The sequence below is a fragment of the Chiloscyllium plagiosum genome, unplaced genomic scaffold, assembly GCF_037043375.1.
Source record: "Chiloscyllium plagiosum isolate Xiang-an unplaced genomic scaffold, Cpla_swu_hap1 HiC_scaffold_12, whole genome shotgun sequence".
In the NCBI taxonomy this organism is placed as follows: Eukaryota; Metazoa; Chordata; class Chondrichthyes; order Orectolobiformes; family Hemiscylliidae; genus Chiloscyllium; species Chiloscyllium plagiosum.
Window position 1 is genome coordinate 30,900,824 of NW_028270150.1, and position 26,738 is coordinate 30,927,561.

Genomic DNA, 26,738 nt, shown 5'->3' on the forward strand with positions numbered 1-26,738 from the left:
GATCAGTCCTTGCCTTTCCAAATCCTGTCCCTCAGGATTCCCTCCAACCACTTGCCCACCACTGACGTCAGGCTCACTGGTCTATAGTTCCCTGGCTTGTCTTTACCACCTTTTGTAAACAGTGGCACCACGTTAGCTAACCTCCAGTCTTCTAGCACCTTACCTGTTACTGTCGATACACATATCTCAGCAAAGGGCCCAGCAATCACTTCACTAGCTTCCCACTGAGTTCTAGAGTACACCTGATCAGATGCTGCAGATCTATCCACTTTTATGCGTTTCAAGACATCCAATACTTCCTCCTCTGTAATATGGACATTTTTCAAGATGCCACCATCTATTTCCCTACATTCTATATCATCCATGTCCTTCTCCACAGTAAACGCTGATGCAAAATACAATTTAGTATCTGCCCCATCTCCTGCAGCTCCACACAAAGACCACCATGCTGATCTTTGAGAGGCCCTATTCTCTCCCTAGTTTACCCTTTTGTCCTTAATATATTTGTTAAAAACCCTTTGGATTCTCCTTAACTCTGTTTGCTAAAGCTATCTCATGTCCCCTTTTTGCCCTTCTCATTTCTCTATTAAGTATACTCCTGCTACCTTTATACTCTTCTAAGGATTCACTCGATCTATCCTGTCTATACCTGACATATACTTCCTTCTTTTTCTTAACCAAAATCTCAATTTCTTTAGTTATCCTGCATTCCCTTTACCTACCAGCTTTTCCTTTCACCCTAACAGAAATATACTGTTTCTGGACTCTCATTATCTCATTTCTGAAGGCTTCCCATTTTCCAGCCATCCCTTTACCTGCGAACATCTGCCCCCAAACAGCTTTTGAAAGTTCTTGCCTAATACCGTCAAAATTAGCCTTTCTCCAATTTAGAACTTCAAGTTTTAGATCTGGTCGATCCTTTTCTATCAGTATTTTAAATCTAATAGAATTATGGTTGCTGGCCCCAAAGTGCTCCCCCACTGACACCTCAGTCACCTGTCCTGCCTCATTTCCCAAGAATAGGTCAAGTTTTGCACCTTCTTGTAGGTACATCCACATACTGAATCAGAAAATTTTGTTGAACACACTTAACAAATTCTTCTCCATCTAAACCCTTAACACTATGGCAGTCCCAGTCTATGTTTGAAAGTTAAAATCCCCTACCATAACCACCCTATTATTCTTTCAGATAGCTGAGATGTCCTTACACATTTGTTTCTCAATTTTCCGCTAACAATTAGGGGGTCTATAATTCAATCCCAATAAGGTGATCATCCCTTTCTTATTTCTCAGTTCCACCTAAATAACTTCCCTGGATGTATTTCCGGGAATATCCTCACTCAGTACAGCTGTAATGCTATCCCTTATCAAAAATTTCACTCCTCCCCCCCCCCCCCCCCCCCCCCCTCCTCTCTTGCCTCCCTTTCTGTCCTTCCTGTAGATTTGTATCCTGGAACATTAAGCTGCCAATCCTGTCTATCTCTGAGCCATGTTTCTGTGATTGCTCTGATATCTCCGTACCATGTTCCTAACCATGCCCTGAGTTCATCTGCTTTCCCTATTAGGCCTCTTGCATTGAAATAAATGCAGTTTAATTTATCAGTCCTACCTTGTTCTCTGCTTTGTCCCTGACTGTTTGACTCGCCTTTGTTCTCAACTGTACCAGTCTCAGATTGAAATCTTTCCGCACTATCTCCTTGGGTCCCACCCTTTACTCGTTTAAATCTTCCCAAGCAGCTCTAGTAAACCTGCCAGTATGTTAGTCCCCTTCCTATTTAGGTGCAATCCATTTTTCTTGCACAGGTCACTTCTACCCCAAAACAGCTTCCAATGATCCAAAAATGTGACTCCTCCTCCCACACACCAGCTCCTCAGCCATGCATTCATCTGCACTATCCTCCTATTCCTGTCCTCACTAGCTTGTAGCATCAGGAGTAATCCAGATATTACTACTCTCGAGGACCTCCTTTCGAAATTCCTGCCTAATTCTCTATAATCTCCCTTCATAATTTCAACCTTTTCCCTTCCTATGTTATTGGTTCCAATATATACAATGACCCCTTGAGACAATTCTGCCCCCTCTCTGAGACATCCTTGATCCTGGCACCAGGGAAGCAACAAACCATTCTGATTTTTCGCTGCTGGCCACAGCAACGTCTGTCTGTACCTCAAACTACAGAGTCCCCTAACACAATCGATCTCTTGGAACCTGACCTATCTCTCATTACATTACAGCCAGTCTCAATACCAGAAACTTGGCTGTTCGTGCTATGTTCCCCTGAGAATCCATCACCCCCTACATTTTCCGAAACAGCATACTTGTTTGAAATGGGGATTGCCACAGAAGACTCCTGCACTACCTGCCTACCTCTCTTCCCTTTCCTGGAGTTAACCCATCTATGTGACTGTATCTGAGACTTTTCCCCCCCTTCCTGGAACTGCCATCCATCACATCCCCTCGCTCTTGTGAATTCCTCATTGCCTCTTACGGCCACTCGAACCAGTCCATTCGATCTGACTGGTTTCGCAACCAAAGGAATTTATTGCAGATATAATCCTCAGTAACCCGTAAATTCTCCCTAAACTCCCACATCCGACAAGAAGAGCATATTCACTCTACTAAGGGCCATTTTTGCTTCTTTCAATTTACAGACCCAGAAAATATTCCTCTTCAAAACACTGCTCCAGGATAAGTTAATACTTATGGCTTATATTTTAAGTTTAATCAAGAGACATAGCTCAATAAAGTATATAATCAAGAAAGAAGCCACTCTACTCACTACTGCAGACTTATTTTAAGGCCATGCTTAAAATACACTTATCTGTTTCTGTGCTGTGACCTTTCCCAAAGATCAGTTGTGAATTTCACTTATTTTAATTTTCCCAGACACACTCCGATGTCCAGTAATACATGAATTCAACAGCAAAGGCAGTAACTGCTAACTCTGTCAGTTAGCAATGTGGGATTCTTTCTCTCTCTCTTTTCTGCACTGACCTCACCATTTGCTTCCTTCCCTTTTAAAAATGCTTTTGTTTTGACTTTGTTTTCCTCCAAAGTTCCAAACCAATGCAACAGCATATAAAACAGTAATTGCTGCTCCTGGAATTCGAGGGACGGCACAGTGGCTCAGTGTTTAGCACTGCTGCCTCACAGCACCAGGGTCCCAGGTTCGATTCCAGCCTCAGTGTCTGCATGGGTTTCCTCCGCATGCTCTGATTTCGTCCCACAGTCCAAAGATGTGCAGGTCAGGTGGATTGGCCATGCTAAATTATCCATAGTGTTAGGTACATTAGTCAGAGGGTAATGGGTCTGGGTGGGTTACTCTTCGGAGGGTCTGTGTGGACTAGTTGGGCCGAAGGGCCTGTTTCCACACTGTAGGGAATCTAATCTAATCAAATCGCCTCAACACCTAAAATACTTCAGAAAAGGAGCAGCTATTACAGCCAGAAATATTTCCCATCCTCCATCTTGGATTACCCAGAATCCTTATCTCAGCAAGATTTTTTTGAACTGGTTGGACGGAGTAGATAGAAAACATTGTCTGGTGAGAGCATAAATTACCAGATAGATTCAAAATCATTGGGATAGATCCAGTGGAATGAGACTTTTTTTTTATTTGTGTTGCTAGGATTTGCAATTTCCTGCCAAAAATGTGGTGGAAGCATTTTATTAATAATTTTCAAAGGGATTTGGAATATCACTTGATATGGGGCACATAGGATACAAAGTCAGAGATAAGCATGAGTGCTGTTTCAAAGGTAGTGCAGGCAGCATGGACTCCTCCTGTGCTGTACATTTCTCTGCTTCTCCTTGTATCTTGAGCTAACATAGTATAAAGTTAAAAATCACACAACACCAGGTTATAGTCCAACAGGTTTAATTGGAAGCACACTAGCTTTCGGAGCGCCGTTCCTTCATCAGGTGATAGTGGAGGACACAATTCTAAGGCACAGAATTTATAGCAAAAAATTTATAGCTTTTTTGCTATAAATTCTGTGCCTTAGAATTGTGTCCTCCACTATCACCTGATGAAGGAGCGGCGCTCCGAAAGCTAGCGTGCTTCCAATTAAACCTGTTGGACTATAACCTGGCGTTGTGTGATTTTTAACTTTGTACACCCCAGTCCAACACCTGCGTCTCCAAATCATAGTATAAAGTGTACATTAAACTTCACTGTTCTGGAATCATAACTGTAAAAAAGAAATTGGTTTCAAGTAAAATGACGATGGATATCACGATGCTACTTTTATCTTTTAGCTCATCACCTGTTTACCAAAACAATGGTTTGTCAACCTAAAAGGAGACAAGAGTATCCCACAGATGGAAAATTTCTGCTGTTACCTTGTTCACTTGGCCGATACCATCTATAGGCTAAGCCTTGGCTGCTCTGATGTAGAAAAACGTACAGCGAGGTAAATATAGGCACTTGTTTTAATTTACCATCCGCAATAATACCTGAATCTAAATTGGTTAACGGGATATGGTTTTTGTATCTGCTATATTTAGATGGGGTATCAGTTTGTAATTTAACAATTTGCATGATTTGTGTGGATGTACCGATAACAAAAACTGCAGCTATTAAAGACTCTTCCCCACCACCTCTCAAAGGCAATTGGGGTGGGTATGAAATGTTGGTCTGACTGATGAAACCCACATTACATGAACAAATAAAAAAAGAAGTAATGCTATAAAGTAGCACCCCTGTCTTTAGGGCTGTGGTGATGGTGCAATGTGCTTTCAATAAATCTTTCTTAAGCTCAATGTGATTAGGAATAAATTTGTATTTTTAGGGGTTTTTTTCCCTTCTCACCAGTCCCATTTTGAATGTTATAGTACTTTTGCGTGCACCCTTCATGGCTAATGAGATGGATGATTTGCTCCAAAAACTCTGATGAAGGTAGTTGTCCCCACTCATTGACCCCTTTTTTTTAATGTGAGGAAGGATCTAACCACTGTTGAATTCCTGGAGTTCACCTTACTTTATAGCCTCACATGCCAGGGCACCTTTGTTCCTTCAAATCTGAGTTGAGCACATTGCTTTATAACTTGGGAGTATTTCATAAGTATGTGAAACGGATAGAAGGAAATCCATATTGGCATTTGCTAAAAAGAGGTCATCTGTTTCCTGACTGCTGGATCTGCAGTCTGTGGTTTGAGTTGGTTTTGTGGATGTGCTGAAGTACAAAATAATCGAAAATAAATCTGAACAATTAATTTGCCTACTTCAGAAGTACAATTGCAGTATCTCTGCCATCTGTTTTGGTCCAAACTTTGTACACAACTGAAAAAAAATTAATATCCCGTAATTATAAAGAACTGTTCTGCAGTACAGTTGTGTACAATTTTATTTTAATTTTGTGAATGTAACTTCTTGTCTTCAAACTGATTTACTTTAGGGAGAATATCAAGCAAGTGATTAAAATTCTGGCCATCATCCATGCTTTGGACCATGCAACAGCTGTAGCAAATGAATATGGAGTGAAAGACATCAAAGCATTACTTGATGGCAAATGAGATTGTAAGACAGAAACACGAACATTCCTGCCATTTGTATGATTTTGTACATATGTACAGATGTTTCATAAAAGAAAATTGATGGCGTTGTTAATAACATTTGTTATTTAATATTTTCCATCCCTTGTGCTCAAAGGTACAACTAAACTGAAAAACACTCTTTCAGCCAGCATCCTTTACACATCAAACTGGGAATGTAACTTTTTAAATCCAACTGGGGTTTCTACCTTTTGAAAATCCACTGACTTCTTTTTATCAGAAGCAACTGAATATGGAAGATTTTAGTTGTTCTCGTCCAAATAATTATGGACTATAACCAGAGAAGATTACATCAAAGTACTGGGAACAAACTGTGAAAATACAAGTCCAACCTGCAGATAAAGTTTAAACTCATTGGGTTGCATTTGTTTAATTTAGCAAAAGGTGAATGACATTTGTTTTATGGTTTTAAGAACATAATAAAATAAACTGACCATTCAGGGTGTGGAAATTGTGATACTTTGTCTGCCAATATGGATTTAATCCAAATTGACTTGGTAAATTTATTGAGGGAATACTTTTTCTCATAACTCACCCTCCCAAAAAAAAAGACAATGCTTGCTATGAACAGCAGCTTACTTCCATGCATGCTGAGAAAATAAATGCAAATCCACAAATACTATTATTAGTATAGTTTCACATGGGGCTAGATCTGCCAAATATTTACAACTTGGGCTAATATGTAACTAACACTGTTCACAGTGATTAAAAGTTATAACTGTTTGTATCATTAGGCTCCCTTCAGAGCTGAGCAATGGAAATAGTGGTAAAATGATCTAGAAATGATGTAATCTCAGTTCTAATAATCTCCCATGTGTCCTGAGACTGTGACTTTGTCCTAAACTCAAAGAAAATTACAGAAGAGGAACAGGACCTTCGGCTTTTAAGCCTGTGCTGATCCAGATCCTCTATCTAAAGCTGTCTCCTATTTTCTAAGGGTCTGAATGTGGCTGTTCGCTGCCCATTTATGTATCTTAAATGACACTCTCGTGCCTGCCTTTACCACCTCCGCTGGTAACGCATTCCAGGCACCCACTACCCTTTGCACAAAGAGCCTTTCGACGCATATCTCTCCTAAAGTTTTCCCCCTCACTTTGAACTCGTGACCCCCTAGGAATTGAGTCCACCACTCTGGAAAAAATACTTCTTGCTATCCACTCCTCCCTCCCTCTGACCCCCTGCTCTGGGGGAACATAATCACTGACAGAATTTTATACATGTCAATAAGATCCCCTCATTCTTCTAAGCTGCAGTGAAGACCAGCTTAGTTGACCCAGTCTCTCTTTATATGACAAAGCTGCCATCTCTGAAATCAGCCTGGTGAATAGCAAGCTATGTAAAACACATTTTTTATCACTGATTTTTAAAATCATTTACCAGCAGCAAAATAAAGATTGAGACACACACACGGATTATCGTTGATGAAATATCAAGCTTAAAAAAAATCTATAGTTTATCAAAATAGAAGAGTGTGATAAAAAAGGTCCTGAGAGGTCAGTTTGCACCATTAAAAACAAAGCTACAGTTCACTTAGGATATTTTTTCAAGTTTCTTGCAGCTAGTTTATTAACATAAAAGTGGAAGTGCTCTCAATATTTGATTTCTAAAAACTCCCATCTGCAGGGACTTCAACATTGCCACCCTGTGGAGGAACAGGGAAACACTGGGAAAAGCCATAAAAGCAACATGGAGTAAAGAAATTAGAATCATTTTGAAGTGAAAAAGGCACAAATCAATGGTTCTTTTACAATAAGAAAGATGTTACAATTTATTTACAAGTTTGAGTTCTGGATTTTCATTTAAATTTCCATTCAGTTTATTGTAAGTCTACAGAAAAGTTTATGCTCAATTATCGTCTGTTATAACTGTGCTAAGAAGAATACAATTGTAACTTGTTCCGAGGTTAATTACCTGTAAACAAGTCAAATATTTTTCTTTGCTTGGGAAAAACAATGGCACTGTGCAGGATTAGTCATCCTCTGGAAACTTGGGTTCAAATCCCAATATTGGAATATTCTCATTGAATTTGGAAAGAACAAATCTGAAATTAAAAGTTTAATGATGACCATGAAACTATTGTTACAACTCACCTGGTTCACAAAATCTGCTGTTCTTTGTGATGGTGTCCAAAACAGCAATGCAGTTGACACTTAACATCCTATTTCAGAGGGTGGTTAACTACATGGTTGTATCAAATTGCTGAAAGTGTAAAAACTAGATGAATCACCTGGCACTGATCTAGACATTGGCAGTGTAAAGGGCAAACTCAGTCCTGTCGACTGGTTTGGGATGGTGGCAAGGAAGCACAATGCATTCTGAATGGGAAAGTTTAATGTCCACCTTCAAACGTGGCTTAGCAGCACCTCTACAGATTGAAGACTTAACCTGCTCAATGGCATAACAACTGGACTGGGTTTGCAACAGGCAGTGAAGGAAAAAACAAAGAGGTAAACTTTGATTTCATCCTAGCCAAACTGTCTGCTGCAGATATAACTGTCCATGACAGTATCAGTAAGAGTGACTTGTCAAGGTCAATTCCTGTCATTGGGATACTTGCTGTTGTATAATGTTGTAAAACAATGGTACTAAATAGGATAGATTTCAAACATCTTAGCAGCTCAAAACTGAGTATTAGTGAGGTGCAGTAGGTCATTAGGCACACCTGCAAATAAGGTGTTAACTTAGTGAATCTACAAAACAGGACTGTTTGCATGCCAAACATCAAAAACAACAAGTGATATACTGTGGTAATGATTTTGGAAGTAATGGATCACATCTAAGCACTGCAGTCCACATTGATGTTGGCAATTAAATAATTCAATGGCAGAGGCGGCTCCACAAATATATTCAACCTCCATGATGGAAAGCCCAGAACATCAGTATGAAAGGAAAGGCTGAAGAATTTGCAACAATCCTCCGTCTAAAATGCCAAGTAGATGATGGCTCTCAGCCTTCCCCGGAGGTCCTGAGAATCTCAGATGCCAGGCTTTAGCCAATTTGATTCACTTCATGAAAGACAGCTCACCATCAACTTCGCAAGGACAACTAGGGATGGACAATAACTGACCAGCCAGCTCTGCCCACATTCCACACGTGAATGTTTAAAAATCAGGAAACTGTTGTATTACTTAATTTCACAATCTCCTGGAATTGCTACCATTAATGGGTACTCTAACATTGATTATTATTATTTTTTAAACTAATGAATTGGAAAGAATAGACCTATTAACCAATTTTGTCTGATTGTTATTAGAAGTGCTTCAAGTGTTTTTTAGATTTTCCTTCCAAGTTCCCTGTTTTTCACAGTGACTGCAGATCCATTGGCCCCTGCAAGGACACTCAAGACAGGAAAGGGGAGCAACTTAATGGAAGATGAAAGTGGAGACAGTGATGACAAAGAACAGAGTAAAAGATAACCAGACTGAGTGGAATGAGAAAAAAAAAGAGGAATGTGGATTTGCAGCATATGAGAAATACAAGAAGTAAATATTTTTATTGAACTTGAATAACTGCATCACACAAGCCAACCTCCCATCCATTGATTCCATCTAGGCATCTTGCTGCCCCAAAAAGGCAGCCAATGTAATCAAAAACCCCTCCCACCCCAGTTATAATCTTTTCAAACCTCTTCTGTCAGGCAGAAGATACAAAAGCTTAAGCACACGGACCAACAGGGTTAAGAACAGCTTCTTTCACGCTGTTACTAGACTACTGGATGGACATTTCACATTTCAAAGTTAATGACCTCATTATTTGTGCATCTTCTCTGCAGCCATAATATTACATTCCTCTATTACCCTTATGCACTTTGTATGGTAAGATCTGCCTGTGCTGAACTAAAATGAAGCTTTTCACTGTACCTAGGTATATATGACAATAATAAATCACATCAAATCAAATGAGATTATTTGATTGAGATTGAGGCCAAATATTTGAAAGTGTTCCCATCCCCATGATGAAAAACACCATAGAGCTATTTCTTTCCAGCTGCAGCTAAATATTTCCCGTTTATTCGCTGTGATACATGTGCTTCTTGTATGTGGCATTAAACAACATTTCCCACATTACGAATATTGGTTATTTGCATTTTAAAACAGCCAGCTTTTAATATTAGTTGTTTAGACACGTTTCTAAGTTTTGTCTCCGCATGAATCTTTCCAGGAATTAGTGTGGCATTTATGTTTGGCGTGTCACGCTTGTAATGTTGAGTCTAGAGAACTTGAAATTCAAAAGCGCTTATCAACTTCGGCCATCATTTATCCAGCTTGAATGTGGCAAAGCGATTCCAATTGACATCCAGCAGGGGGTGGTAGGGGTCTCAGTGTATTCAGAAGCAGCATTGGCTTTGGGGAAACAACAACCTTCATGAGGAGGGAATAACGTGATGTTGGGTGAGCAATCGAACAGTGATGTTCAGAACCCGTGGTTCTGCTGTTTGTAAAGATCAGAGTTTCCAGTGCAATTCCTGGGGCACGTGGAGAGGATGTCCACTAAGGTAGGAGACTCGGAAAAGGCCACAGTGAGCATCCTCACTTAGGTACAACTCAATGTGGGATGCAGTGTGTAATTTGTATTTTCCTCACCGCAAATGTTCATTGGTTATGACCTTAAACATATTTCAGTGACAATGTACTGGTCAAGAAGAAGGTTTTGCCATTTAATAAAATAATACTACTGTTTTGTAAGATCAACTTTCTTCTGGTTAAAATATAAAGCTGTAGTATTTTCAAACCAGGTTTATTTTGGCATAAGAAAGGAAAGAGGTAATTGGCCTTGAAGTGTTTTCAGGTGTTTGTTACTTGTGTCCTGGGTTGTAATATGTTGCGCTGAATTAGCGGATGGAATGGTAACCGCTAATTATTATCGTTAAAAGTCATATGTTTTACTATTGTGGTGGGAAAGTGACTGGGCGCGATCAAGCTTTCTGGCGATCGATTTTAATTTGTTTGTGATGTTACTCCTTTTAGTGATGTTGTGGAGGTGCCAGTGTTGGACGGGGCTGGACAAAGTTAAAAAACACACAAACACCAGGTTATACTAAACAGGTTTATTTGGACTATAACCTGGTGTTGTGTGATTTTTAACTTTGTACACCTTTTAGTGACCGTATGGATTTCGGAAATAAGCAAACTGTAATGTCATTGAGAGTAAGGCAGCGGTGGCGCTGAAATCTCTCGATCGCAAAATAACTTGAGCAGTTTTAAAATCAAAGCTGAATACTGCGGTTGGTGGGAACGTGTAATTAAAATAGCAAGTAGTGTGTAATTCGCGTGGTTGAATTACGTTTTGAAACTCGGAGTTTTCTCGCTGTTTTGATGCCAGTTGAAGATTGACAGCAGTTGCCAGGCTCGGGGCTGTAACTGAGAGTAAAGCGGAGCTCCCAGCTTCACTGACCTTTCAGCGCGCTCTGGTTGACAGTGGCGGGATGATGAAATGACCAACCTCTTCCCCCTGCCCCGTCCAGTGAAGCTCAAAACGTCTTAGTTTTATTGATGTTTGAACTTTTTTGTTCATTTTTGGAAATTCTTCTAATAGGAGAAGAAATTCATGATTGTGAATAACTGAGAGCTGGACATGGATTTCCAAGGGAAACTATGCCCGTCAGATCTATTTTTTGTTTTGACGATGTAACTAAATGGATGTGGTTTACTTGGACTTTCAGAAAGTTGGGTAAGGCCCCAGACGTAAAGTTAAATCGCATGAGAGCGGGGCTGGTCTATTAATATGAATATAGAGCTGGTAGGCAGACAGGAAACAGTAGGAATAAACGGGTAATTTTTCTGAGTGACAGCCACAGTAAGGTACAACAACGATCAGTCCAATACATCATAGTAAATATTCGTGCTTTAGTTAAGGGAACTAAATGTAATTCCTCCAAGTTGACGGATGCCACAAACCTGTCTGAAGTGGATGCAAAGAAGCAGGACAAGTTAAGTGAATGTCCAAATGCATTGAAGATGAAGTATATTGTGGATAAATGTGAGGTTTGCAAAAAATAGGGAAGTGATTATTAGATTAGGAAAGAGGGGGTTGCAATGAGACTGTGCTGTCCTTGCACCAGTCGTGAAAGTAAGCATGCAGGTGCAGCCCACCAGTGAAGATGGCTAATGAAATGTTAGCCTTCATGTTGAGAGAATTCAAGTACAAGAGCAGGAGTATCTTGCTCCAATTGTGATCAGACCACACCTGCTGTATTGTATGCAGTGCTGGTTTCTTTTGTCTGAGGAAGGATGTTCCACCTATTGAGGGAACTTGAAAAAGGTTTAGCAGACTGTTTCCAGGGATGGTAGGACTGACTTATGACAAGAGATTGGATCAGTCGAGACTATATTCACTGGAGTTTAAAAGAATGAGAGGGTATCGGGGGGGGGATGTCTCGTAGAAACCTATAAAATCCTAACAGGGCTAGACTGAGTCAAGGCAGAAAGGATGACCCTGATGTGTGGAGAGTCCAGAAACAGGGATCATTGTATGAGGATGCAGAGTAGGCCTTTTAGCACTGAGATGGGGAGAAGTGAGAGAGTGGTGGACTCGTAGAATTCACCAGCAAAGAATGTGATTGCAGCCAAAACAATGAATGTTTTCAAGAAAGTTAAATATAGTTCTTGTGGCTAAAGGGATCAAAAGGTATGGAGCAAAAGGGGAACAGAATTAGATGATAAGCCATGATCATATTGAATGTCAATTGCTGATGCTGTTACCAGTGTTCTCTCTAATTTTCTCAGCGACTGCATGGACATCTGAGTTCAATGCACAGCAGTGACCTTGAGCCCCAGAAATCAATGCCATGCTAGGAGTGTTGATGCTGATAGCTGTACGTGGAACATTGGAACTGCTGTGGGCATGGCAGCCACACAGCTTCGAGGGAACATTAGCTCGTAATCATCTTTGTACTGATAGCAGTCAACAAAGGTGATACAGAAAGGAAGCTGGGATTTTGAAGGATGAAATCGAAAAATCAGAGTTTGTGTTCATGTTAGAACTTTGGAATTGTTTGGTAGATCCACAAAACCAGCAATATTTTATGGGGTGTACAGATAGCTCCTAGTACATGTACAAAGCTTAAACAAAACACACACTCTCTTCCTTAAAGAAACTAGTGGGCATTTTGGTGAAATTGAGCTTAAAGCCTGCCTGATGGGATTACACGTGTGAATAAATGGAAAAGAATATGACAAAAAGTATATAGACAATAGGTGCAGGAGTAGGCCATTCTGCCCTTCGAGCCTGCACCACCATTCAATATGATCATGGCTGATCATCCTTAATCAATATCCTGTTCCTGCCTTATCCTTGATTCCACTATCCTTGAGAGCTCTATCCAACTCTTTCTTAAATGAATCCAGAGACTGGGCCTCCAATGCCCTCTGGGGCAGAGCATTCCACACAGCCACCACTCTCTGGGTGAAGAAGTTTCTCCTCATCTCTTTCCTAAATGGTCTACCCCATATTTTTAAGCTGTGTCCTCTGGTTCAGCACTCACCCATGAGCAGAAACATGTTTCCTGCTGCCAGAGTGTCCAATCCTTTAATAATCTTACATGTCTCAATCAGATCCCCTCTCAGTCTTCTAAACTGATGATATTGTTGGACCAATTTCGCCAAGAATCAAGATTCATGTGAAATCATTTATTCCTTTCGTATAGATGCAGTTAAAGCCAACTTTTAAAAAAACTATCCTATATGCAAATATCGCAAGCAACTTTTCACTTTTGGTCAATTTGGTTGCTTCTGAAAAGAGTTGTGTGAAGGTGTAAAGTTTCAGAATAAAGCTTTTCCTGGTGATGTTGATAGAGTCGTAGAGATGTACTGCACGCAAACAGACCCTTTGATCCAACTAGTCCATGCCGACCAGATATCCTAAATTAGGATTCCTGCTGAAGCGCTTTTGCCTGAAACGTCAATTTTCCTGCTCCTCGGATGCTGTCTGAACTGGTGTGCTTTTCCAGCGCCACTCCAATCTTGACTCCAATCTCCAGCATCTACAGTACCCACTTCTGCCTAGATATCCTAAATTAATCTAGTCCAATTTGGCAGCATTTGGCCCACATATCTCTCAACCCTTCCTATTCATATACCCATCCAGATGCCTTTTAAATGTTGCAATTGTACCAGCCTCCACCACTTCCTCTGGCAGCTCATTCCATATATGTACCATCTCTGCATGAAGAAGTTGGCCCTTTGGTCCCTTTTAAATCTTCCCCCTCTCACCTTAAACCACCTGATGAAGGAGCAGCGCTCTGAAAGCTCATGCTTCCAAATAAACCTATTGGACTATAACCTGGTATTGTGTGATTTTTAACATTTTACACCTTAAACCTATGCACTCTAGTTTTGGACTCTCATACTCTGCAGTAAAAACCTTGACTACCCACCCTATTCATGCCCCTCATGATTTTATAAACCTCTATAAGATCATCCCAAACCTTCAATGCTCCAGGGAAAACAGCCCCAGCCTATTCAGCCTCTGCCTATCGCTCAGTCTCTCCAACCCTGGCAACATCCTTGTAAATCTTTTCTGAACCCTTTCAAGTTTAACAACATCCTTCCTATAGCAGGGAGACCAGAATTGAATGCTGCATTCCAAAAGTGGCCTAATCAATGTCCTGTACAGCTGCAACATGACCTTCCAACTCCTATACTCAATGCACTGACCAATCAAGGAAAGCATATCAAACGCTGTCTTCACTATCCTATCTACCTGCAACTCAGTTTTCAAGGAACTGTGAACTTGCACTCCAAGGTCTCTATGTTCAGTAACACTCCCCTGGACTTTACCATTAAGTGTATAAATCCTGCCCTGATTTGCCCTACCAAATTGCAATACCTCACGTTTATCTAGATTAAACTCCATCTGTCACTCCTCAGCCCACCTGATAGAGGTCCCATTGCACTCTGAGGTAACCTTCACTGTCCATTACACCACCATTTTTGGTATCATCTGCAAAAACTTACTAATCATATCTCCTATGTTCACATACAAATCATTTATATAAATGACAAAAAGCAGTGGACCCAACACTAATCCTTGTAGCACATTGCTGGTCATGGGCCTTCAGTTTGAAATCAACCTTCCACCACCACCCTGTGTCTCCTACCTTCGATCTAAGTTTGTATCCAAGTAGCTAGTTCTCCCTGTGTTCTATGTAATCTAACCTTGTTAACCAGTCTACCATGAGGAACCTTGTCAAACGCCTTACTGAAGTCCATATAGACAATGTCTACTGCTCTGCCTTCATCAATCCTCTTCATCATTTCTTCAAAAATCTCAATCAAGTTGATGAGACATGATTTCCCAAACACAAAGTCATGTTGACTATCTCTAATCAGCCCTTGCATTTCCTGTCCCTCTGATGCTGACCCCCTTGGAGAAATTAAAAAGTTCCAAGCGTTTATCAAGAAACATTATTCAGATAAGGGACACAATAATCCAGCTCTTTTTGAACCTAATGGTAGCAAACTCCTCATTTTCACCACCAAAAAACATTAAGAATGAATTATGGAGAAAAGTGCTACATGGAAAGCTGGTTGCACTGAACTTCACTTGCATAGATAGTGATAAATGTGGCATCTTATATGAGGATATTGTTATTGTTTTGTCTGAAGTCACAAAATAAAATATTTTAAATTTTATGCAGTTTGTATTGCAGTTTCCCTATAGTAAGTGCTGATCTGTGTAACTTCTCTTGTTGTAAGTTAAAAAAATTATCCTTGCTAGGTAGGAAATGTGGCTTTGCCAATGTATTTATGAAAATATAAATTTTTGATTTTTCTTTTCTTTCCTTTCTTTGTCCTTTCTGTTTGTAAAATGCTCTGGGGTCTTTTAAGCTTTGTCATAGCTTCTGGCCTCAGCATGTCTAATCCAGCTCTACCACTTTGTAATGAAAGCAAGATAAGTGAGAATTGATGGAGCTGAAACAAACTCTGGGATATACACAAGGTGCTCAGTGTTCACAACTGCTTTCTTACTTGCTTGTCGGAATGGGTTTGCTCACAATACGCTGAGTGTTTATTTTACCTATCTGGAGTTTCTCTTCAGTGCTCTGGAGAGGCTGACTGCCCTTTAGAGGTCTAATGTATCACATCAGGAAGAATGCTACTTCTACTTCCTTAGGTTGGATCTCTGGTAAGGACCAAAATGGCGCGCAGCCTGCTATTTCCATATCTGTAGATCCACCGCAAATAGAGAAGCACCTCATGAGATCATGTCCACAACACCAGGTGGAGTTGGAGAGGATACACATCCTCAACATGCTTTAACACCGGTGCCTTTGGAGTCTGAAGGTGTCGAGTTGACTGGTGGCAAAATGATTGCAGCATGCCCAGTCAAGAATTGTGGCAAATCATTCACATGTCACCACAAAAAAAATCCTTCCCTGGGTGTGTGCAATATTCTTGAGCAGCTGCCACTACACTTTTGAGTTGTGACAGGAAAGCATCCTGCACACATTGGACAAAAAACAACCCATCTAAGGTACTCTAACTATAGCGTTTACAGTCAATATTTGGAAAGTTCAAATCCCCCACAATGGATGTGGAGGCACTCTGTAGGACATAGAATCAAGAGCTAGGACAGGATATCTCATTGAAAGTATGGGAAGATATTTGGGGAAATGTAAGGAAAATTTCAGTATGTAACAAAGCTCAGGCCATGCAATTGAAGATTTTACACAGGGCTCATATGGTGCCAGAGAGGCTAGCTAAGTTCAAGAGAGGAGCGTCTCCAGGGTGTCCCAAATGTAATATTAGTATAGGCTCTCTTACACACTGCTACTGGTCATGTTGTAAGATCCAGAGATACTGGAGTGCTATAGTATGGGGGCTGAAGGACAACCTGGGGATTGAAGTTAAAATGGATTCTGGGGTTACCAAATTTGCCCTCTCTGGGGGAGGATGGGAAGAGATTACCCACCGTGTGAGGAAGAATGAATTGGATGTTGGAAAATCCCCCAGGTCTTATCGCGTGGTGCAGGCTAGTAATGGAGCATCCACCTCACAAATACAGTGCACCACAAAATGGAGCAGTTTTACAAGACATGGTGGCCCTTTCTAAATTATATTGACGCAGACTTATCAGCAATATTAATTAGGGCCATGGTATAGCCATGGGAATCATTTTGGGCACCTATGGGGCCCTGGGAGGGGGAGGCTGTGTACAATGACTGCTGCTCCCAGGGGTGAGAGCTTCAGTGGAGGTGTGGTGAGTGAAGTAGAATAAAGTACAAAGTTAAAAATCACACAACACCAGGTTATAGTCCAACAGGTTTAATTGGAAGCACGAGCTTTCGGAGCGCTGCTCCTTCATCAGGTGGTAGTGGAGGGCTCAATCCTAACACAGAATTTATAGCAAAAAGTTATGTAACTGAAATTATACATTGAAAAATTGATTGTTAAGCCTTTCATCTGTTAGAATACAGTGATAGTTTCACTTCTTCTTTCATGTGTAAATCACAAAACCTTTTTTTAAAAGGTTGCATTCTCGGGTTAGCTGTTAACAATGGTGATAGCTAGACAATATGTTGAAGGTGTTGGCCCCCTGTGTTCTCTGTCTATGCCATGATGTTTAGATTGATTCTAATCTAAAAAGTGAGATAATGGAGTTTTACGTAAATTCATGCAGTTTTTGAGCTCAGAGTTCTACATGTAACCTTGCAGGGTTACATTGTACTTTGCTCAAACACTGCATGCATTCATGTAGAACTCTGAGCTCAAAAACTGCATGAGTTTATGTAAAACTCCATTATCTCACTTTTTAGATTAGAATCAATCTAAACATCATTGCATAGACAGAGAACACAGGGGGCTAACACCTTCAACATATTGAGGAGAAAGTGAGGTCTGCAGATGCTGGAGATCAGAGCTAAAAATATGTTGCTGGAAAAGCGCAGCAGGTCAGGCAGCATCCAGGGAACAGGAGAATCGACGTTTCGGGCATAAGCCTGAAGAAGGGCTTATGCCCGAAACGTCGATTCTCCTGTTTCTTGGATGCTGCCTGACCTGCTGCACTTTTCCAGCAACACATTTTCACCTTCAACATATTGTCTAGCTATCACCATTGTTAACAGCTAACCCGAGAATGCAACTTTTTAAAAAAAGGTTTTGTGATTTACACATGAAAGAAGTGAAGCTATCACTGTATTCTAACAGATGAAAGGCTTAACAGACAATCAATTTTTCAATGTATAATTTCAGTTACATCACACTGTAAATTTTTGCTATACATTCTGTGTTAGGATTGAGCCCTCCACTACCACCTGATGAAGGAGTGACGCTCTGAAAGCTAGTGTGCTTCCAATTAAACCTGTTGGACTATAACCTGGTGTTGTGTGATTTTTAACTTTGTACACCCCAGTCCAACACCGGCATCTCCAAATCTAGAATAAAATAGTGTGATATAATTTAATTTAAGTTAATTTGAATTCAGCTTAATTTAAGTTTTATTTAATTTGTAGTTTAGTTTTAGTAAATTTGTTTGTTCTGGTAGAATAGTAGGTAGTTCATTATTGATAGTATCGTGTTATGACATTGTTGTACTGCCTCTACCTTTCTGTATTTTGGTATGATTCTTTTTTACATATAGATGTTCTGTAAAAGATTTGGAAAAGTTTTTAATAAAAATATTTATTAAAACAAAGTGCCCCATAACAACTACCCTCTTACTTTCGCTCCTATCCTGTGTATCATCTTGCAATCCTTTCCTCTACATCTCTGGAACTTTTCAGAGGCCTGTTGAAAACTTCCAACAGGGTGACCTCTCCTTTCCTTTTTCTAACCTCAGCCCAAACGACCTCAGTAGATGAGTCCTCATCAAACGTCCTTTCTGCCAACGTAATACTGTCCTTGACCAACAATGCCACAGCTCCCTCTGTTTTACCATCTTCCCTGTTCTCACTGTAACATCTAAATCCCGGAACCTGTAACAACCATTCCCGTCCCTGCTCTTTCCTTGTCTCTGATATGACCACAATATCAAAGTCCAAGGTACCAACCCATGCTGCAAGTTCACCCACTTTATTCTGAATGCTCCTGGCATTGAAGTAGACACACTTCAAACCACCTTCCTGCCTGCTGGTACACTCCTGCGACCTTGAAACCTTATTCATGACCTCACTACTCTCAACCTTCTGTACACTGGAGCTGCAATTCCAGTTCCCATCCCCCTGCTGAATTAGTTTAAACCCTCCTGAAGAGCATTTGGCTGGATAGAGGACTATTGCCTCTCATGCAGAAAAGGGTCCCTGGCTCAAAGAACCTGACTTTCATTGACCAACAGCTCTTTAATCTCAGCAGTAGCAATCACGGGCTATGACAGTCCGTGGATTCTGAACAAGGTAAGTGTAGGAGTATCTCAATATGGAAAGGGGACGTGTGGAGTGGGGCCTCAGCATCTAGATGGAAAGACCACCTGGTGAGTGAGTATCCACAGGAGTAGTTCCTGTGGAGGTGCCCTCCTTCAATTCCAAGGCCCACCAACCTCAAAGTTGAGATTAGGTGGGAAGTGGCCCTCAAGTAGTCAATAATCATCCAAAATTGGTTTGGTAATGGGTCACCTAAACCTCACTCCCCTGCATAAAGTTGCAGAAAGTCAGAGGAGGGGAGGATAAGGGAAAGCTAGCAGGAAGACCACAGGATTATTTTATGGTTCCCCCACACCATTGCTGGGACTAGTGGTGAGGTACTTGTAGAATTCTGTCCATTATTTCCACTGGTTTAAGAAGTCTGTAACAAAGGGTGTTTAATCAAAAGAAAGAGTGAAATCTTTCAGGAGTGAAATTAGGAAAGTTTTGCACACTCTTCCAGAAATAGGTATTGGCATTCAGTCAGTTGTTTATTGTAAATATGAGAGTAATAGATTTGAAGATATTTAGGGTTATGTGGCAAAGACTGGTATATGTAATCATGTTGCAGATCAGTCACAATCTCATTGAATGGTAGAATAGACTTGAGGAGTGATGGTTCAATGTTTTAATATTCTTGAATCAATTCCTGAAGTAATGTGATGCTAAGTCGCACAAGGAATTTAAAGCAAAATGAATAAATCTATTACCATCTTGTATCTTAATGTGAGTAGACAGGATGTAGGATCTAGCTTTGCTTTAATTTATTTTCTTTACTTAGGCGATAGTTCGATGTATCTTTAAACGTCGCAAAGAGGGTGAACTGACTCTAATACCAGGAGAGGTTATTACAGTTAACAGTCAGGTAAAGAATTTTCATCAAACTGTAAAATAAAGGGAAAGATGATTTTATAATGAAATGTAACACTTTGTCATGTACTATGAGTATCACCTGTTTTACATATTTTCTAAGTTCCTTTTTTAAACTTAACCATTTGTATGAAAAGAGAGGATTATGTCCTATGCAGCAAACAGCAGTAGCTATCCTCCATATTCAGCCATCATCACCAGATGGTATCTGTGCGACTGAGATAAAGATTTGGTGAAACTACATCTGGAAACTGCATGGTTATTTGAAAAACTGTACAATTGCAATAGGAGCACTCCAAAGAAGTTTCACTCAACTCAGAGAAACAGAGTTTATCTAATGAAGAAAGGTTGAACAGGTTGCACCTTTACCCTTTGGAGTTTCAAAGAACAATGAGTCGAATGGGTCAATGGGCTGAAAAATGGCAGATGGACTTCAATCTAGATAAATGTGAGGTGTTGCATTTTGGTACAACAAACAAGGGTAGGCCTCCTACAATTAATGGTAGGGCCTTGGGTAGTGTTATAGAACAGTGGGACCTAGGGGTTCAAGTATATAATTCTTTGAAGTCTGTATCACACATGGATAGGATAGTTGGGCATTTAGCACACTTGCCTTCATTGCTCAGTCCTTTGAGCGTAGGAGTCGGGAAGTCATGTTGAAGTTGTACAGGACATTGGTGAGATCTCTTCTGAAATACTGTGCCCAGTTCTGGTTGCCCAGTCATAGGAAGCATATTATTAAGCTGGAGTGGGTTCAGAAGAGATTTATCAGAATGTTGCCGGGTATGGAACATCTGAGTTATAAAGAAAGGTTGGGACTTTTCTCACTGGAGCATAAGAGGTTGAGAGGTGACCTTTTTGAAGTTTATGAAATAATGAGAAGTATAGATAGGGTAAATGGTAATTGTCTTTTCCCTAGGATGGAAGATTTCAAGACTAAGGGTCATATTTTTAAGGTGAGACGAGAGCGATTTAAAAAAGAAAAACTTTTTAAACAGAGGGAGGTTTGCTTGTGAAATGAACATACTGAGGAAGTGGTGGCTGTGGAGCAATTACAGTGTTTAAAATACATTTGGATAAGTACATCAATAAGAAAGATTTGGAAGGATATGGACCAGGAGCAGGCAGGTGAGACTAGTTTAGTTTGTGATTATGTTCGGAGTGGACTAGTTGGAGTGAAAGGTCTGTTTCCAGGCTGTGTGACTCTATGACTCTATTTTATTGTAACATAAAAGCACAGATATTCCAGACAAGTCCAGACACCTGATTTTTCAATCTGATTAGATTAACTTACTTTAGATGCTTTCAGTGTTGAATATTCCTGGACAGGGACCTCCTGTTAGAAATCTATCCAGTAATCTACAAATACAGCAACAGAGACCGTCTTTTGCAATGACAACATGCCATACTCAAAGATTGAAATGTCCAACAGCCTACTTTCCCATTAATATTTCCTGCTGCTGCAGGAACCTCCAAGGTCTGTATTCAGCATTGACTTCTGGGACCGGAAGTTCACGTGGCTCTGTGTTGATTGGCATGTGCGAACCCTCCAAATCAGTGCACAGATGTATGGCCACTCAGCTTAGAGGGAAGATTGTCAACAGCACAGCCAGCCACATTGACTGTTGCTGTGAAAGGTAGGTGTGGGCAGTGTGCCAGGTGAGTAAGGGGCTGGGTAGTGTGCCAGGTGGGTAAGGTACATTGTGTCAGGTGGGCAAGAAATAGTAGGATGCCAGGTGGCTAAGGTTGGTATGTGAGGTGACAGATAACTAATTAAGAGGTTGGGGGAAGGTGGGATATTCAGACCTTGAGGGAGAGTCTGGGAATGATTGTGTCCTGGGGTGCAATGGATTGAGTTTGGGGACCAGAGCGTGTCAGTTCAGTTTAGGTTGGGCGATAGTTGTATTGGGTTCAATAGGAGGGAGGAATTGTCAGGTTCAGGGTCATTCAGATTAGTAGGAGTGATACTGGCAGGGTGGAGTGCTGGTTTGGGTCAGGGTTTGTTGGGTCTGGCTGAGGCAGAGTTGGGGAGGAACATCATCCAGTCTGGATGAGAGATATCGGCTGTCATGTCCCTCATCCTGTATCCAAGCAACAGAAACTGATCAGAGGCCTTGGAAACAAGGCACAGGTTGCTGGTTCTTAATTCCAGTAACAATGTACACAGTTCTTCCCTTCATGCATTAGCATATACTTGCTTGAAAGCTCTGGGACCACGGAAAGACAAGCTTATTGAATTTCTGTGCAGATTGGAGCATTTGTCCAGAGGAGTGATTCCATATTCCCTGAAAGGCTGTGCCCCAAGTACAGCCGTGGTCTCTAACGTGCATCAATATCAGAGACTCGGCCAGTCAATCCCACCGCCCGCCTGCATCTCTTCACTGTGGCGTTTCTGGTAGTCCTCTGACCACCCACCCGTGTTCATTCATCAGTTCATATCAATTATCATACACGATATCTGGTTCTGGAAGCCACATTACCAGAGAAATGTGTGTGCTCTTAACTGGCTTTGACAACTTGTTGCGTTGTGCTTCGGTTTGGTCCAGATGGACTTTAATTACAAGGTAAAGTATTGTGGTGGTAAGGCAGCTAAATGAATAAGAAAATAAAAGGAATTGATGTGAAGCCAGTATTTTGGAGAATAACAGATGTATGAGGCTATTAAATCTATCATGTACATGTGAACTCCCTGCAAGAAATTCTCAGTTCCTTTCATCTGTAAACCTACGTTCACTTTTCTTTAGCTGCTATCTAATAGGTCTGTACAATATGAAGAAATATTTATAGGGAATGTTGCAATGTTCCACAAGCCGACTGGGGACCCTGGAAACAAATCACAAGCACAGGAGTAATCTCCAGTGTCACCTCACACTTGAAGGCAGCTAGCAATATTCGGATATTCCAGAGGCACAGACACAGAGGCTGATAAGCAGCATGAGTAAGCAGCACCGTGCACGACTGGGTGAAACAATAATGATGAGTGTCAACATGGAGCATATAAAACAAATGAAAAATGTACAACTTCCATCTGGAATAGGAAAATTTGACTCTGTTCTCAACTGTAAGCGTGTTTGTCAGAAGTTTTCACTTTATATGTCACCAAAGTGTATCAATAAGCAAAAAGGAGAATTTGGAATGACACCAAACAACACTGCACAGTAAATTCAAGGATGACTTGCCCTTGAGCAACATGCTGTGAACAAAGAAAGTTGAGAAGCTGAAGGCCATCTTGAAAATTCAAGTCATTCTTTTCTCACCCAACAACAAAAGGGAAAAAACCTATTCTGAAGCAGCATTTCATGTCTGCCATCTTGCAGCAAGATAGAAATCGTTCACAGATTATGAAGTCATTAAGAATCAGTGGCTGTTGCTGCTGACTCTGAATGAGGATGAAATAATAATAGCAATCCATGGTATATCACTCAGTGCTTCCACAATAGCAAAACTAGTAGAATTTCTCTGCAAAGATATCTTTCTGTAACTACTGCAGGATTTGAATGCTTCTCACTGCTGTTTTGATAAACTCATCAACATGACTGTCACAGCCCAGCTGATTAGTTTTTTGCACATGGTTTTTAAGGACAGAACAAGTAAAGTGGATATTTTCACCCGGACCAGTCATACTGGAGCTTTATTGCATTTTGCAGAAATGATACTGAATTCCCTTTCTTATTAACCAAATGTATACTGCATAATCCACTGCGAAGTATTAATGTGTAAAGTTATGGACTTTTGACATTTAATTAATTTTTTTGTTAAAATTGTAAATTTAAATTGAGCAAGAGCCATTCTGCACGGCATGTTTAAATTCTCTCTTGACGCTGCCAACAGTGAAGTAATTCTCCACACTGCTGAGAGGTGGTTGTGGAGAGGAGATCCTGCACTGATTTTTATATCTGAAGCTGTTACCTTTTGTAAAATCGAGGAATGAAGTCTGCAGTATGCTGTCGGACAATGGGCGACTTCAGGTTCCTTACAGATGTAACATCAAAATTAAATGAGCTGAACTATGAACTGCAGGAAAAGGACAGAGACTTGGCATATATCATCAATACTGTGAATATATTCAAATGGAAACTGAATCTAATTTCCCACCACTCTCCCTGTTGTGCACCAGACAGCTGAAATTACCACCCCATTGTGTGGGCAGTGACCCAGAATTTCTACAGGATTTGGTGGTGAACAAGTAGGACATCCATCTCCCCCAGGATCAACAATGATGCCAGAACATGCCAGTCTGGTCCAAGGTTGCCACCCAGAGTAGAGCCATCTCAGCCATGTAGGAGAATGCATAGCGCTGTAGAAAGAAAGTCAATGTCTTTCTCCACTCTGCCAGCGTAATTGCCACCACCTATTCTCCACTAGCTCACATTCACTCGATGTTTGCTACTACACTCATTTGCCACCAAGCCTCAAGCTCTACCACGTTCATGATTGCCTCCAATACCAGAGTTTGCAAGCACTCATTGGCATAGCTCCCAGCCTGTACCAAAACGTAACCCACTTTCATCACCCTTAATATCTGCCCGTCTCTCATTCCAGTCAGGGAAACAGCCTTTAACAGGGCAGAAAGACTCCAGAATAGTGGCGGGCTGCTGAAAATTCAGCTTTTGTGGAGAGAATCCAGACTGTGACTATCCCAGTGGTTGACTGACCGTTTCCAAACACTGGACTGGTATTGGAGGCTGCCTTTGACTTAGACAACTGGAAATTCCTGAGTGAAGTCACCACTCCTTGACTTAATGGAGGCCTGCTGACAACCATGGCAAGATTTGTTGTTCTGTTTTTGTGCTAAACAGCAAGGTGAGACAAAAGTAATATGAGCCTCAATGTCTGGTTGAGACACAGTGCAAAAACATAAGGTACAGCAATCCAGGACAGGGAAGCTGTAAGCAAACAGGCTCAGTGAGTGTGCACTATGTTTTTTTTACTGCAATAATATACTTCATTGATTTTATTATTAAAAATTCATTACATTTACAGGGACTGTGTGGTCTTTGCATATCAAGATAAACAAACATTGGGAGTTGACATTCCCTGTAGTTTCAAAAACCAAAGACATTTCTTAGTCATGGAGGGCACTATTTAAATACTATGAGGTCTGATAACTGAATGGACCCTCATTAAAATTTGGCAGAAAAACATTAGACATTCTCTTCCCACTGGACCTTGGCACCAGCTTCTCCAGGCTTTAACGGGTCCCTCGGTATGTTGACCTGGACCTTAGTATGTGACAGTCTGCAACACTCGGTCAAGGTCAACTCTTTCCACTGGGAAGCCAACCAGTTCTGGGCAGATCAAAGAGCATCTTTCACTGATTTGATAGTCCTCCAGATGTTCATCTATATGTGCATCCCTGGGAACAGACCATAGAGCACAGAGTTGCACGTCACAGAGCTGCTCGGCATGTGCCTTGATGAAAACCATTACATCTTTCTCCAGACCTTCTTTGAAATGGTACATTTCTGAAGGAGATGTGCAACAGTCTCTTCACCAGTGCAGTTTCTTCTTCTGGGGTGCCGCACAGAGACTGGGTGAGCATGCAACAACTGGTGGGCAATGCCTTTCTCACTACCAGCGAAGCGATGTCGTGGTGCTTGTTGAAAAGTTCTGGTGATGAGGCATTCTGAGAAATGACTTTGTCAGTCTGCTCCAGGAACAACGTTACAGGGTCCACCCTCTCCTTTTCACGCAAGGTCTCGGAACATTATGCGCTGACTACTGCAAGATGGACTTATGGTCAAAGGTGTTAGCAATTTTTTCCAGAAAGGACAGGTGATATAGAGCAGTCCAACTACTTTGAGCGCTCCTCAGAACCAAGGTCAGACCTACACTTCGAAACAGCGGACATAGGTAGAACCTCAGTACATAGTGGCAAATGGTGTTTGCATACTGAGGGTCAGTGCACAGCTTAATGTAGCCACATAAAAAGGTGGCTATCAGGATGAGGGCAGCATTGGCCATATCTTTCGCTCCCTTATCCAGAGCTTTGTATACAGTGACCCTGCGAACATGATCCATCTTTCCTCTCCAGATGAAGTGGAAGATGGCTTAGGCACTATGAAATGGAGCATTGAGCTCTGGGCTGCAGGCTGGTGTAGACCATGAGCTAGGAATGTGTCCGTGGGAGTGCAGTATCTTTTGCTGCAGCATTACAATGATAGTGAGCAAAAACCAAAGACATTTCTTAGTCATGGAGGGCACTATTTAAATACAATAGTGATTATCAACTTGGTAGATAATCAGGAGGAGAAAGTGAGGACTGCAGCTGCTGGAGATCCGAGTCGAGAGTGGGGTGCTGGAAAAACACAGCCGGTCAGGCTGCATCCGAGGAACAAGAGAATCGATGTTTCAGGCATAAGCCCTTCTTCAGGAATGCAGGAATTCCTGATGAAGGGCTTATGCCTGAAACATCGAGTCTCCTGCTCCTTGGATACTGCCTGATCTATGCTCTTCCAGCACCCCACTCTCAACCTTGGTGAATAATTAACCTCATTCTGTATGCTTACAAGTTGTACTTCTGCAAGCTGTAGTCTCACTAGCTGACTACTGTGCAAATAAGGAGCCCAACATTACTACATTTTTGCAGTAGGCTAGATGTTCTCTCAAGATTCTTTTGATTGGGAGACCCGTGAATTCTTTCATTTTGAAACTAGCTTTTCACCTCTATTTTTGAGCTGTTTTCCCTTCCCTGTTCTAATTGTAGTTGCTTGACTATTTTTGGGATTAGTTTGTTGATAGTTGAAACAATGTAAACGGGCAGTGTGCCATATCCTTTCTATTGCCTTGTATCACTGTTTGCAGGACTATTCAACTTTTTTGAAGAATTTTGGTATGAAAACTTGCTTCAGTCCATCGTGTAAAATTCCTGATTGGTGGATTTTGGCTATTGCAGCTCTTTAAATCCTGTAGTATTACGTGAGTTTTTACTCTCCAATATGCAAAGTCCCTCGAGAGATATTTCCAACTCACCACATT

General features: G+C 41.0%; 2 protein-coding genes across 4 annotated transcripts in view; both read left to right on the top strand.

Annotated features, from left to right (window-relative positions):
* paxbp1 (PAX3 and PAX7 binding protein 1) overlaps positions 1-5,999 on the top strand; it is a 51,427-nt gene extending 45,428 nt beyond the window's left edge. For both annotated transcript variants that reach the window (XM_043701318.2, XM_043701319.2), the window contains exons 17-18: positions 4,259-4,413; positions 5,398-5,999. In XM_043701318.2, coding sequence (XP_043557253.1) covers positions 4,259-4,413; positions 5,398-5,515 — 273 coding nt within the window. In that variant the 3' untranslated portion in view covers positions 5,516-5,999. The remainder of the gene's footprint in view (positions 1-4,258; positions 4,414-5,397) is intronic.
* A 3,928-nt stretch (positions 6,000-9,927) lies between these two features.
* Positions 9,928-26,738, top strand: part of LOC122555374 (sorting nexin-9-like) — a 92,529-nt gene continuing 75,718 nt past the window's right edge. The window contains exons 1-2 of one of the 2 annotated variants that reach the window (XM_043701320.2): positions 9,948-10,049; positions 19,672-19,755. In XM_043701320.2, coding sequence (XP_043557255.1) covers positions 10,038-10,049; positions 19,672-19,755 — 96 coding nt within the window. In that variant the 5' untranslated portion in view covers positions 9,948-10,037. The other variant, XM_087992386.1, reaches the window with a different exon arrangement.